Source organism: Cydia strobilella, chromosome 6 (assembly GCF_947568885.1).
Source record: "Cydia strobilella chromosome 6, ilCydStro3.1, whole genome shotgun sequence".
NCBI classification, from domain to species: domain Eukaryota; kingdom Metazoa; phylum Arthropoda; class Insecta; order Lepidoptera; family Tortricidae; genus Cydia; species Cydia strobilella.
In genome coordinates, this window is record NC_086046.1 from 20,734,351 (window position 1) to 20,750,411 (window position 16,061).

Below are 16,061 nucleotides of genomic sequence, written 5' to 3' on the forward strand. Positions count from 1 at the left end.
ATGCTAACATGGAGCTGATGTGATGATGCAGTCGAAAAGTCCAAGGAATTCTTCAATGGAAAAATATAAACAAATTGAGTTTAGGCTCGTTAGAAAGATCTCGGGATGTACTTGATAGACATGCAAAGAAGAAAGTGCAGTCGGCAATAAAAGTGTATTTTAAAATATATTTGGCGCTAACTTGTTATGTTTACGTTTAAGGAAACTAAAATTAAGTAAGCAAGTACAAGTTAACGTGATGAAATTTAAAAAGAAACATTTTTAGGGTACCGTACCCAAAGGGTAAAAACGGGACCCTATTAATAAGACTCCACTGTCCGTCTGTCCGTGCTTCTGATTTTTATTATACAATGTGATCATAACTTTAAAAAAAAACGCGAACAAAGTTAACTGATTTTGATTAAATATTTTTTGTATTCTCTTATAAATCGTCATTCTTTATGTTAAAGTTGATCTTTAGGGTTCCGTACCCAAAGGGTAAAAACGGGACCCTAATACTAAGACTTCGCTGTTTGTCTGTCTGTCTGTCTGTCCGTCTGTCACCAGGCTGTATCTCATGAACCGTGATAGCTAGACAGTTGAAATTTTCACAGATGATAATTTATGTTGCCGCTATAACAACAAATAGGTACTAAAAAGTACGAAACCCTCGGTGGGCGAGTCCGACTCGCACTTGGCCGGTTTTTTTTCCACCTACTACTTAGGTACTAAGTGCCTAACGGAGCTTACAAAGAAACTATATTAAATTACATCTTATAACTTTGCACTTATTTGTTCTTTTTTCTTAATATCAAGACACAATAAAAATTTAAAGTTTTCTGCTATTCTGCTATTAACTAGATGTCGCTAGTCTGATATTGGGATACCTAAATCGAATTATATTCCTAATAGCAATTTATTAGTGTGATATTTACCAGTTGCTCTTCGGAGAAGGAAAACATCTTTATGAAACTTGAAATTCATTTATATGTAATAGATTGAAAGGTCTAACAAGTCAATTCGAACGTACACTGATTCCTAACTGACATAATTCAGATATCATTTTTATGTCAGTGTCAGTTCGAATTGGCCTGTAAGAATAATAAAATGTGGTTTTTTCTATAAAAAGGGACCATATTGTCGATGGCTCTTACGCCATTATAAACGATGCTCCGATATAAATACAACGCCGCGAGACGCTGTGTGGCGTAAGCGCCATCGACAATAAGGTCCCTTTTTATAGAAAAAACCACAAATATTCATGTTGTATTCTGATAATCCAAACCTTGATCTATCTTGAAAGCTTGAAACCTTGGGTTATCTTGATCTATACCTATCTAAAATAGTACATTTTACAACTAGTGTGAAAAGAATGTCTTTTTACCACTAGTACCGAGGTATTCTCTTTCAGCTCTCAGCTCGTGGCAAGACTCGGTACGAGTGGTAAAAAGACATTTCACACGTGTTGTAAACGACGTTTTTTAATACAATTGCGAAAAAATAATAAATTAATATATCATTAGTAGAATCATACCACCAAACCAAACCAAAACCAAAAGTACCTATACAGCCCGCGATACGCGAGCTGCCGCAGCCCGCGATACCTTCATACTCGTGCGCGCCCCGGCCGCGGCCGCCGCGGGCCCGGCGCGGGTTGGTCAACGACACCTCCTCATAACTCATGAGGCCCTGGTACCTGCTCAAGCTAAATTCAATTTTAACTGCGTTTCGAAAGTATAGTTTGGAACTAAAAAGTAAAAAGCACTAGTTCGAGAAATTGAGCTTCTCGTACGCTACGCAGCCACAAAAAGTACCACTTTTTGAGCAACTGTATTAAAAATGCCTTTTTTTCTAAGCCCGTTTAATGTTACCTACGCATTCGAACCCGGAGCGTACCGCCCCGCCCCGCCGACGTTGTTTATATATTTTTTTATTTAGAACAAAAGCAGTCATAATAAACATGTTACATATGTTGTACACAATGTACAAAAACTGAGAAGTGATATAAACAGACCCAACTACAAGACTTATTCCCAATTGTAAACAAGGTCCACCTCGTTACTATTCTTTCCCCGTAATCAGGAATAATACGGGCCCCGCAGCCTGCCGCCCCGTGTATAATTGGGAAGTCTGTCCGTACGTCACTAATTATAAGTTCAGTTTCCTTTTTCCTTGTACGTCGTGGGCCATAAGCGATGTGCGAATGACAGAAAATTACAGAAAATTACGTGAAATTAGGGGGACTATAGACAATATTGGCGATAAGTACGGTTACCATGAGTTGGCAGTTGACGTTTACGCTGGCGACTGCGTGAACTCGATCGCAGTCCATCTCGCTTTTACTGATGTATTGGTGCGATGGAGAAAAAAAATAGTTTTGGACAAAAGCTATTACCTAACAATCCTAACATGAAAGTAGAAATGCGTAATTTTGCGGCAATAAGCTCCTCTAACCTACGAGTTTTTTTCCAAATCTAACGATTTTTACGTTCGCACAAAAAAAATCGTAATAAAAAATCGTTACTCGCCTCATTCTCGTCACTTTCAACTCCTAATTCCGCTCAGACTTACACTTTGATAATTAGCATCGCACACCGAATTTCTAACAAATGCCGCCTTAATATGAATCATTAATTAACGTTGTTTTAATAAAAATGGAGTTTGGCATAAACTCCGAATAATTTCATAAGCTGTGATTTTTTGAAATCCGTTACTTAAATTATGTTAATTTCTCAGACACCGGTATTCTAATTAACTTCATTGTTATTAATAATTGACCGAAGCGTAGCGAAGCGTCTACGTTTTGACTCGCGCATTTTGCTTTTGGCAAAGATAGATATAACTCCGTAATAGATGGATACAGTCTAAGGAAAAAACGTGCCTCGAAAATCACGAAAATTTGATTTTCGATCAGATGGCGCCACTAGCTTTGGCCTACTCTCGTATAGAGGGCGTTGACGGTTTCGTTTGATATTTATAATTTTAACGCATATCAGTGTAAGAACATGGGTCAAAATCATATAAAAATAATGAATGCCAATAAAAAAATCATTGATCCATATTTAAATACATTTTAACGTATTTTTATAAATTTTCATTTTTAGTTTTAAAGTATGTTGATAGATGGCAGTGAATTTACTGGTAGCACAAAAATTACTATGACAGTACCGCTCTATCTTATTATATCCTCTTTGCTTTTGGTATGTCCGGATGTTCTCATCTACAGGGCGCAATTCTCAACCGTTTCTCGTGAAATTTTGTGACCAGATTCTATGTTTAAATAGATTTTTTTTGTAGATCCGGTTTTTGGAAGTTATCCAAAATGGCGGAGTCGTGATAGCTCGCGTCTAAACAAATAGTCGTATCGATTTCGTGAGTTTTTTTCTGTTTGAGACATGTTTACAGAGTAAATGGTATAAAAAGCTATCACGGTTCATGAGGTACAGCCTGGTCACAGACGGACAGACAGACAGACAGACAGCGAAGTCTTAGTAATAGGGTCTCGTTTTTACCCTTTGGGTACGGAACCCTAAAAATCAGTTTTAACGTAAAGAATGACGATTTTTAAGATAATACAAAAAATATTTAATCATAATATCAAAATCAGTTGACTTTGTTCTCGTTTTTTTTTTTCAAATTATGATCAGATTGTATAATAAAAATCAGAAGCATCGTGAAATACCAAGCACCTTTTTACCCTCTCGCGAAACCTATTTCCCTTAAAACTTAAACTCTCAACAACTTGCTACCAACGGTTTCCGACCCCTGTTTTATCCGTCAAAGCACAAATTACATGGTAAAACTCAAACTTTTCCCGTAGCACATATCGTCAACCTTTTTGGAACAGTGAATGCGAAATCGACTTGCCGAGCCGCGTAGCATGTGATGTGGGGATGGGCAACTCTCGGTCGCAAACTCGATTGTGACTGGCTTCAAATTCTGTTACGATCCTACGCTGATGGAATTATAGTAGGTACGGCTTAGCATTGCAGGGACCCTATTTGCATAAGGATATAGGATTCCTTCTATTTGTAGCCAAACATTTTGTGGAATGTTTAATATCGTAGAAAACTCATATTCTGTTATGTTATTCTGGAAATGGTTGTTATAGAGCATTTGTAATAATAGACCAGGCGCAAATTTCGTCAGTCATCGCCTCCCGGGCGAAAACTCGTATAGCGGTTAACGGCTATATATGATGAACCCTCGTGAACGTCAGCTGCCGCTCCGTTGGTGGGTTGAGGAATGACAGCAACCGAAACGCGTAACACGGTCTTTCCACCGCGATACAACCGGCTGACGATTTGTTTTATTAACAATAGCATCTAAACTATCATCTGACAAAGTATCAAACGGGAGGCGATGACGCCGATGACTGAAAAGAATTTTCTTTTTTACATGTTCATGTGACCAGCTGACGATCTTTCCACAGCGATACAATCGGCTGACTATTTTGCTTATTCACAATAGCATCTAAAGTATCACCTGCCAAAGTATCAAGCGGGAGGCGATGACTAATTTTTTTTATAGACTTTATTTGCTGCCATTCCTCAACCCACCAACGGAGCGGCAGCTGACGTTCACGAGGGTTCACCATACATAGTCGTAAACCACTATACGACTTTTCGCCCGGGAGGCGATTGGTCATGGAAATCTGTTCCTGGCCCGCGGTCTATAAAGTTTATGCAAAATTTGATTGTAGAATTGGTGTAATTGCGACGCCACGATCACGTATAGTTTAGTAAGGGGCGTTCTGTGCGTTGTGTACGATTGTCAGACTTTAACTGTTGTTTCTAAATTTTGTATTGCTCTAATGCGATGGTTTTCATATAGTCATTTGATCCTCAAAATAAATAGGATCGACTGAAATAAAATAAAAGACTTGTCATCTATCCTATTATCACCACCATAAACTATTTCAGTCCACGTCTTATTAATCCGTAGTTTCGTTTCTTTAATCAGTCTACAGTTCACCTAAGAATATGAAGTAGCCCGTGGTTTTACTTCAAAAGTACTTGACCTAATTCGCAGCGCCGTATTTCTTTTTAGGTCATTCCTCCTTCCTTTGATATAGTAGGTAGTACAATCAGCACAGAAATGCGATATGCACCTATTATGTGAGTGATATAGTTAGGTAATAAATAAAGAAATACTATAGGACGATTTTTATAGGAATGAGTATATGAGAGGAAGCCTGAAAGTTGCACCCATAACAGAAAAAGTAAGGGCAAATCGCCTAGCGTGGTACGGGCATGTGATGCGGAGGGATGAAAGTCATGTGACGAGAAAGGTATTACCAAAGATAGATATAACTCCGTAATAGATGGATACAGTCTAAGGAAAAAACGTGCCTCGAAAATCAAGAAAATTTGATTCTCGTTCAGAGGGCGCTACTAGCTTTGGCCTACTGTCGTATAGATGGCGTTGACGGTTTCGTTTGTTATTTAACAATTTTAACGCATATCAGTGAAAGAACATGGGTCAAAATCATAAAAATAATTAATGCAAATAAAAAAAAACATTTATCCATATTTAAATACATTTTATCGTATTTTTATAAATCTTCATTTTTAGTTTTAAAGTGTGTCGACAGATGGCAGTGAATTTACTGGGCTTACAAAATTTACTATGACAGTACCGCTCTAGTATAAGTTACTCTATGGTATTACGAATGAATATGGAGGGAGGTGCGAGGAGAGGAAAACTGAGGAAAAGGTGGATGGACTGTGTGAGATGATATGAAACTAACGCAATGATGAGATGACGGGCGACAGAGAGGTATGGAAGAAAAAGACATGCTGCGTCGACCCCAAGTGAAGAGGATAAGGGACAAGGGCAAGTGAATGATGATGACTTGATGACTATAGGACTATTGTAACAGAGATCGACCTAGTCCCACAGTAAGCTCAATAAGGCTTGTGTTGTAAGTACTAGACGACGACATAATTATGTACAGTCGCCATAAGATATATCGGAGCGCCCGAGGTGCTCACAAATATCTGAGAATCATCTCTATCAATATCAATCAATGAAACGAACGCAATGATGAGATGCCGGGCGACAGAGAGGTATGGAAGAAAAAGACATGCTGCGCAGACCCCAAGTGAATGGGAGAAGGGACAAGGGCAAGTGAATGATGATGACTTGATGACTATAGGACGATTATAACAAAGATCGACCTAGTCCCACAGTAAGCTCAATAAGGCTTGTGTTGTAAGTACTAGACGACGACATAATTATGTCGGTCGACATAAGATATATCGGAGCGCCCGAGGTGCTCGCAAATATCTGAGAATCATCTCTATCAATATCAATCAATGAAACGAACGCAATGATGAGATGCCGGGCGACAGAGAGGTATGGAAGAAAAAGACATGCTGCGCAGACCCCAAGTGAATGGGACAAGGGACAAGGGCAAGTGAATGATGATGACTTGATGACTATAGGACGATTATAACATAGATCGACCTAGTCCCACAGTAAGCTCAATAAGGCTTGTGTTGTAAGTACTAGACGACGACATAATTATGTACAGTCGCCATAAGATATATCGGAGCGCCCGAGGTGCTCACAAATATCTGAACATGCCTCTATTGTCAAGGCCGTAGAGTGCGTGTTCAGATATTTTGAGCACCTCGGGCGCTCTGATATATCTGATGGCGACTGTACTGTACAGTTATATAAATAATTCTGCCTATCTTTTCTGCTTTGCCTTAAAGTTGACTGGTAGAAAATGCCTCATGGCATTACGTTCGCCTTTTATACATTAAGTTCTTCTGTGCATTAACGATTTAAATACATAGATGTATACATAGGAAACATTCATAATTCAAGAACAAAATATTTCTGATAAAAATACAAATAAATTCCCTTAGGTACCAGGATCGAACCCGGGACCCCCTGCTTCGCAGGCAGGGTCACTACCACCGACAAGGCTAGATGGCCGTCAGATACAGGATGTTTCATTATGGCTGACCATGCTCTGCGATCTATTTGTTCCTTATGGACAGCCGACAATGTAGTACTTTTTTTCAGAAACCGACACATAATATATTTTACAGTACATCTGGTGCTCCAGTGCTCCATTTCAACACCCTGTGCTATAATAAGCACATTACGTAACTACGTCGAAAATTTAAAGGCCATAAATACATATTTAGTACATACTGAAAACGTTGTACGATACACGTACGAATAGGTTATTCGCAACTCGTGTCGATTTAAAACACTCCTTTCAGTTGTGTTTAAAATTCGCCACTCGTTGCAAATTTCCTATTTTTCTCACTTGTATCGTCAATAACTAATTCCATATTTATTTATTTTATTTATTAGGAAAACTTACACCTAAAGTAACACGTTAGGTAATAACATAGAAGCATATTAAATATATTAATTACGGGTCACTCACGTGTTTTAAGTCGAAAACGCTCGACATGTTTCACTCCGTACCGAGGAGCGTCATCAGGAGCTTGCGTCGACGGTGACGGACCGGCGCAGACTGCGGGCCGCAGCCCTCCGCGCCCAATGACTCGGCGCGGGCGCCGGTGGCGGCAGGGGGGGCGAGAAACTACCCTCGTTTACGGCATTATTGTCAAATGATGGGTTGCACACAACACTCACTACGTCATTTGTTAATATATTTAATATGTCTATGTCTCAAGGAAGTTTTGTTATTAAAACATAGAAGCAGTGAGCCAATTACAAGTTTCCACAGATAGAAACTGCGTAAAGTGCATGGCGTGCGAAATTACAACTAATAATACTTACTAACTTATAAATATACTTTTTTTTTTTTTTTTAATTTATTTAGGAAACAAACAGTTGAACTAAAATATTGAATCAAAGCAGTGATATAATCATAGCAACTAAAGACAATTCTAACTTAATTCATAAGTTTGGACTTAGAACTTCGCACTTCGCACAGCTGCTGCTCGTATGCATTTATAGTAGTTAGCGAACACAAGTACATAAGTTAGACGAACTCTCGCTTAGTAGGGGAGACCATGCGGGTGTCTATGGAAGTCGGTAATCGCGCGCTTATCATCAGACATTTCGTCTGCTCGTTTATCTCCTAAAAAAAACCGACGGTTCCATACTTTTTAGTATTTGTCGTTATAGCGGCAACAGAAATACATTATCTGTGAAAATTTCAACTGTCTAGCTATCACGGTTCGTGAGATACAGCCTGGTGACAGACAGACAGACAGACGGAAAAGGAGTCTTAGTAATAGGGTCCCGTTTTTACCCTTTGGGTACGGAACCCTAAAAAAGGAAATAGCAGCCACAATGTTTCTTACAGTTTGAACAAAACTATCTCATATGGCTCACATGCTTTGTTTAAATTAAATTAATTTTTGGAAACCAGCCTGTTTATTAAATCAGTTTTCGATAAGCTCTAATGATTATGATGAAGTTTACAAAATGGGTTTTTTTCTGTAGAAAAAAAATACAATTTAATTCTAGGGAAAAAATCCCGAGTTTCCTCAATATTATACCTACACCTTATACCCTAGAAATTATATAACGCCCACATATTTACTTTGATAGCTACTTCAAAATGACCGCCTATCAGTCAAAATAATCCCTTTAAAATATTATTCCATTCCATGTTTGCCACTACATTCGCCAGAGGACCATTCTCCTGGCCCATTTATAGAAAAATTAACGAACTTACGTCCATAACGTACACGATAGTTAAGGCCTTTTGAGTTTGAGTAATATAGTTTGACGAGCTGGCTAAACTTGCGCGCCATCAATTGACTAACTCTCTCCGGCATAATCCTACCTATGCCACAGTAAATTATATTATAACAGTACTGTAGGCCGAGCACATGATTGACGCGACAGTATCTCGCCGCCCGTCTTTTACTAACTGTATAAATTAAAGGGGGACGGATAGTCTATGTTGCGGCGAGATACTCTCGCGCCATTCATGTGCTAGCCCGGCTGGGGCCATAACAGTACATTGACAAACGCCACACGAAAAATGTACCGGAATGACAGATGTCACGAAAAGTTACTTGTAAGGCAGAGGGAAAATATTTCCCACCTTACTTTAAACTTTATTTCAAAGTGATAGGGTTCAATTTTGCATAATTTCTGACACCCCTACGCCTTACAAAGGGTTAAGTTTCGATTGGTATTTTCTATTAACGATTTTCATTTTGGCTAGGCACCCTGATGTACTCAGCAGGGCACCACAGCGTTCAATAGCGCCATTGTTAGGGAAACGGGCACAGTTTCTATATAGGAAACACAGCTATAATTAAGTTGTCTGGAAGAGATCGCTCTTTTCATGTTTGTTTTCATATTGGTGAGCAATAAAGAATATTTGTATTGTATTGTATAATCTGTTTTGTATCTATGTGGATTTGCAACCCTTTATTAAATCTTTCTGAGTGGTTAAACGGCTCAAAACTCTTCTCAAATACCACTTTTAACATAGTGTCGTAGGTGTGTATTCTTACTTTATTTTGTTAGATTCAATTTATTTAATGTTATTATTATTTATTATATATTTTATTTATCAAGCAACATGGTTCATAAAAGCTGTGAAACATAAAAATATATTAATGTATTTTGTAATCTAACGAAACGATTTTATACAATACATTGAGTTAATTCAAAGCTATTAACAATTATTTGTTTGTCTTACTGTCTTTCAACTATCCACTGTGACGTCGGTAGTTCAATTTGTAATAGTTTAATCTGATGCGATTCGATTCAGTCAGCGGATTAGTTCCTATGTCATAGAGTTAGATTCTATTCTCGATATTAAAAGCTAAGTTAGGCGTGTTAGGAAAACTTGAATTGAGTAGCGAATCTAAATGGGATTTGATGTCTGTAACATTTTGTGTTCGAAAAGTCGTTAAGGTGCAGCTAGTTCTCGTCCTCGCTCGCTGAGCACTGCTGCTACACATCTTGCGTTGGGGTAAGATTGAAAGGGTTTTTCATGCGGGGTAAGATGAAATGTCGCCCGTAATACTTCGGCATACGGACGATTTTTTGGCTTCCCCACATGAAAAACCTTTTCAATCTTATCCCAACGCATCTTACTACTTACTATAATGCCAATTTTGTGACATTGCGGCCAAGTTCTAAGCTTTATAATTCTTGTGTTGTGCCGCTATCATCAACAAATATTCAGAAAGCAAAATCATAAATTCTTAATAAGGTTCTTATACAATTCTCTCTGACGAATATCAAATAATTATATTTTTAAATGATTCCATAAATGTGCCAGTTTCACTGTGAAGCTGAATCCAAATGGTGGAACATGCCCCTATAATACAACATCAATTATTTGTTCCTGAGTCTTGGGTGTTTTCTATGTATTTATATATTATATATATCGTTGTCTGAGTACCCATAACACAAGCCTTCTTGAGCTTACTGTGGGACTTAGTCAATCTGTGTAAGAATGTCCTATAATATTTATTTATTTATTTATCAATATAATATGTATGTATTTGGATTATTCAAGTCAAGAACAATACATAGATTGTGTTTGAAACAGACAAATTGTGTTAGGAGTTGCAGGCGTACATAGGCTACGGAGGCTGCTTAACATCAGGCGGGCCGTATGCTTGTTTGCCACCGACATAGTATTAAAAAAAAGGCAATCACAAATTCAATCACAAAAAAGAAAACAAATCTAAACCATATAAAACCTAAGTAACCAAACTAAAACTACAACTAAATATAAAATGAAATATCAAATGATATATTGATAAGTTATTGTTTAAGTCGAGGTCGGTGGGCCATATCCGAAATGAATAAAAACAGTAGTAGAGGGAAGTTAGGAAGTGTCAAGTGAGGGCAGAATCTCATTAACCTATCTAAGAATCTAGAGAGAGTTTTTGTGGTATTATTAGCTGTTTCTTTCAAGAATAATGAATAAAAAACGGAGGTGGTGGATCTTCAATACGAAATTACAAAACCGTACTGTAACGCCTATAATTACTCCCGGATTAGGCGAAATAGATAATCAATACCAACCCGACACAGACAAAGTCACTAGGGTCATCTAATTCTATATTATGAAATGGCAGTCCATTCAGAAACAAGAATTCAACACCAATTTAATATGAATATCCGTAAGTATATCTGCGCGAAAACAAGTCAGTGCACACAGAAAAATGCTTTTGAATTTCTCTTCTTAGACATCAGTGACAAATTAGCATACGGTCCGCCGAGCAGTAAGCACTTACTACAGCCTAAGGACTCCTACTTTTCCTTTAAATACCCGTGTATTGAAGAACCCCGTACGGCAATCCCTCGAAAAGAGATCGGGGTTAGTTTCCCTTTACCGTAGAGCTACTGATAAATATCCATTTTTTATAAGTTCCAAGTGTTCAAAATGGAATCGATTCCAAATCCGTTGCCTCCGTTTTTAGTGAAAAGCGGCGATTACCCCGAGGTAAGGCGTACTTTGGAAGAAGTACGACTTGCCCCGCCGTTGGACACCGCTGCTTCAAAAATGCGTTTTCAATATTATGTCAATAGGCCAAATGAACGATCGAAAATAAGGCGCCGTTATCGGATTATCGCCCGGATCGCTATGGACTTTCGGCCCTAGTGGTCAAACAAAGTTTAATCGAAAGGGTTCAAACCGTTTATTATAAGGTAGGGTAGGTCTGTTTGCGGGCTGATAATGTTTGTTTTTGACTACTTTTGTTACTTTCAATTAGCAGCTGTGATTAATCGACAATCATAATATTTATTTATTTATTTATTTTAAACTTTATTGCACAATATAACAAATAAAGTACAAATGGCGGACTTAATGCCTAAAGGCATTCTCTACCAGTCAACCACCAGGCTAAACAGAAACAGTGAGGTGCAGCTGCAGGCATTGAACAAAAAAAAAGCAGAATAGGTAACTTAAAACATAAAATATAGTGATAAATAATACACACTACCGAAAATAAACTTACATATACATACTATAACATACTATAATTAAATAAACTTACATATATATTACTTTATTTTATGTACCCAGTGCAAATAATACTATGCCTACGATGGACAACTAACCAGTGAGCTTGTCGAAAAAATGCTTGCGTAACATGCGCATAAACGAGAGCTTAATATTATGTAGGTACTAGCGTTTTCCCGGTATGTTTATTTTTAATCCCTTAACAGTCAGCTTAGCCGGCAATGAGGCCTAAAAGCTCTTAAAGCCCTAAAAAATTCTGTATAAGAATAAAATACAAAAAGATGATAGAAGACAAAAACAAATCAAAGCGTGATGCCTAAAAAAACCAGCTCAACAATTCTGTTTTTTCGTGCATACAAATAAAAGCTAAAAGCAACAGGCACCATAACAACATATTATTATATTTCGTATGTTTTCTCTTCACAGCTTTGTTTGTCCTCGAATAACGAACACATAGGTACCAGACTGCCGGAAATTGAAAATCCAACCTATACCAAAACTTTTCATGTATTAAACATTGATAACTTCTCTAAACTCATATGTAATCCAATCTTGTCAATACAAATTCTACTTTAGCGCATGCAGATTAAAGTTAATTTTTCATCGATTCTATTTTATTTTAACAGATGATGGATATGAGGGCCGATATTAATTGCTTAAGCGGAAAGTTTCGTTTTAATTAGTGAGGTGCACTGAGCATATGATTGAACGTAATTGGCTGTTAATAAAGAAGTGAAAAGCGTACACAAATACCCTTTGGTTAAATATGAGATTTATATTATCCAATATACAGGGGAATATTAGATGTGTTTGAAGATAATACGTAAAATGTCAAGAAAAGAGCGTACTCCCATCTTAAATGCCGGCATCGTCTGGCATTGTGGGTGTCCATGGGCGTCGGAAATTGCTTACCATCAGGCGATTCGTCTAATCGTTTGCCTCCTATATTATAAATAAAAATGTAATGAATTATTTCATAATGTATCCATGCAATTTTGCAGCTCGCTGTACAGTTAGCACCATTAAATTAAACCATGTCCACTGTATAGTGCCAGCTATGGCCCAAAACCAACTAGAATATCTGTTTTTGTGCAACAAAACGTGATTTGAATGACTCGGTTCTAAATTAATAAATAAAAACATAAATAAAAGGTAAATACTCAGATGAAACCAAAACCAACATTTGTACAAATGTCATAGATTTTGAACATTACGTGAAATGCCATTTTAGAATTGATCACTTCATGATATGGATAGGTTAGTTTTGACTATTTTATGATCATTTCATGAAATGATTGCCACATCATGAAATGATCCATCCTACGTTATGGCCACGACTTTGAACCAAACCAGTGATCGCTATGGTTTTACAAAACGTAAAATATTACGTAATACGAGTCGGTAATGAGTCGTTTTACAGTTGGCCCTTTTCGACACTCGCCAAACAGCCTTTATGTTTAGATCCCAAATACTGACATGTATTAATTGTAACACTTACTCCTAACACACCTTACACGATGATGCATGGCTTGACCTCCTTCACACTAGGCGAGAACAAAGACACCAGCGCGCTGATTTCCCACCTTCATCACCGGGCATAACATTCTCCTACTCGCTATGCGGTCGCGGCTGCCGCTCTCGCATTGGACTTACTAGTCATTTACGTAAGTGCCGCAATGTTAGGGACGCTGTTTAAACCATCATATAATTGATGTTAAAGGCCAATAGAATACTCCTAAAAATGTAATTCTACTATGTAATAAGCTGCATTTTTGATACACAAATAAATCATTTTTCATTTTCAATGATGATGATGTTACTCCTAAAATGGTAAGAATAAAAGAGTTCTTTAAACAACTTCATTCCCCATCTAAATTCTCCCTCGTCTCCATTCCAGATCTGCTCGAACGCGAACAAGTGCGTCTGCAACCGCGGCTGGACCGGCCCGGACTGCTCGCAGCCCGACGCCCTGCCCCCCACCCCCACCGCCTGGGTGCCCGACAACGCCACCAAGGCGGCCTACAACATGACCAAGAAGGAAACACCGTATGGTGAGTCGATGCCGGTTACAGATACGTCAGAAAAGTTAGGCTAGTATCTATCTTGAAGTGCAGCTTAGAGGAACGGACCTTCTAATTTCTGTACAAGCTTTTATTTTACTTGCCCTGTTAGTATGCAAGTTTGTTTGGGTTTACCTACTTTTCGCCGAAAATTGTATTTCAGAATTTTACTTGGCAAGCAACTTTTCGCCAAAGTTTCATTTGGCCGAATTTCATTTCGCAACTTTACATAATCCAACCTAACCTAACTATGGGGTTGGGAAATGAAATAGTTACAAAGTAAGGTTATGCCAACGATTGGTTTGTCAAATGAAACTTTGGCGAAAAGTTGGTTGCCAAGTGAAATTAGGGCGAAATAAATTTCGCCAAAAAGGGAGTACACCGTTTGTTAGTTAGTGTTGGTCAAATCTTGGAAGTTAAATTTGACCCACCTCTCATTATTTGATTAAGCTGATACTTACATACATATGTAAATCGGATGACAATGAAATATTATGATGAAATGGAGCTGATCTGATGATGAAGACAGGTGGCCGTGGGAACTCTGTGATACAACTCAAACTTATTGTGTTTGGGGTTGTTAAAATTGTCGCGATTTAGTTGCTTGTGGAAAGAAAAGTACATTCAGCAATACCTATAGATGCTTGTATCAATAAGTTTTTAACAAGAAACTTATTATATTCCAGATAAGTAGGTACAAACAAACAGATTCGCGACCTATCGTTATAAAATCTGGAATGAAAAAGTAGCGCTTAAGATAAGCGCCACAGTAAACGTAAAATAACATAGAATACAATACGAATACTCATTGCACACCTCAATACAGAAAACAATACAAATAATACAGCAACTCAAACATAACACATTCAGGTAATGGGCAATGACTATTTGATGATGACGATGATAAATACAAATATTAAACAGCTCCGTCCCTCTATGCTATACAGAAAGATAGATTGAATTAGGAAAGTACTATTAGGAAACAAATTATTGTATGAAAATATTTTAATTTGTGTTATTTAGAAACACTACTGTATAAATTATAAACTGAAATAGATGACCAGAGGGCGCCGAAATCCCTTAAGTGATTGCATATACTTGAGAAATATTGACCCGGGTGGCCAAGCGGACTAGGCATCTGTCGCGAATGCAGAGAACGCTGGTTCGATTCCAGCCCTGGGCACTGGAGGCCTTAGTCACTCTTTCTTTCGTACATGTGATGATGACACCTGTTTCAGTTAAGGAAGGTACTCGTAGGTATACTGACACGCAATATTATGTTTTTTGTCTTAAATAAAATAAACAACACAGACTAAATGACTCTCATAACATATTTCCGAAATCTGAGGATCAGATCATGATTCAATCCAAATTATTTAGCCATTTACGTTAGCAATAATGTTATGTTTATTTGCGTTTTGGTAACCTACAAATACCTACTTAATATGACATGACAATCAAAAACAAGTTACAAATGTACAATACAATAATTGTAAGTTACTATAATTATTGTAGTGCGAATTTAATCCCATTTGTTTACAAAATTACTAAGTAATTGTTTCAAAGACAGAAATCTACATCAATTTCATGAGTAACTTTAATTTGTATGACTAACTTTTATGATTCCAGGTGTCTTTGTTTGTGTTAATATTCCCCCTACTAACATAATCTACTGTTAACTTGAATTGGCCGCACAAATCCGAGCACTGCTTTCAAAATCCAAAATCACGTTAATTCAAACATCGCTTACATTCTATCCTCAGAGGATATTAGCCGGGTTGTGACGCTATCACGTGACGTCAAATAAAATGACGCTATACATATAGCGTTTAGAAATGAACATGTCTGCAATACACAATGTCTAAATGACACTTGTATTTACAATGTTAGCGTAATATAGCTGCGGGGGTTACAAAATGACAATATTTTAAGCAGAATTTGAATCTTTTTGTTCATTCTATTTGGAATCGCAAATAAAATAAACAATTAGTTGCAACCCCTGATACAAATTGGTCATTTCTTATTCCCCTATAGCGCTAAAATAGAAACGTCAGCAGATGCTGACACTACACGAATCAAAA

At 37.5% G+C, this 16,061-nt stretch overlaps 1 protein-coding gene across 10 annotated transcripts in view; it reads left to right on the forward strand.

Moving 5' to 3' along the window:
• Positions 1-16,061, forward strand: part of LOC134742269 (disintegrin and metalloproteinase domain-containing protein 11) — a 784,213-nt gene that overhangs the window by 760,088 nt on the left and 8,064 nt on the right. For all 10 annotated transcript variants that reach the window (XM_063675307.1, XM_063675303.1, XM_063675305.1 and 7 more), the window contains one exon: positions 13,818-13,971. In XM_063675307.1, the coding sequence (XP_063531377.1) occupies positions 13,818-13,971 (154 nt within the window). The remainder of the gene's footprint in view (positions 1-13,817; positions 13,972-16,061) is intronic.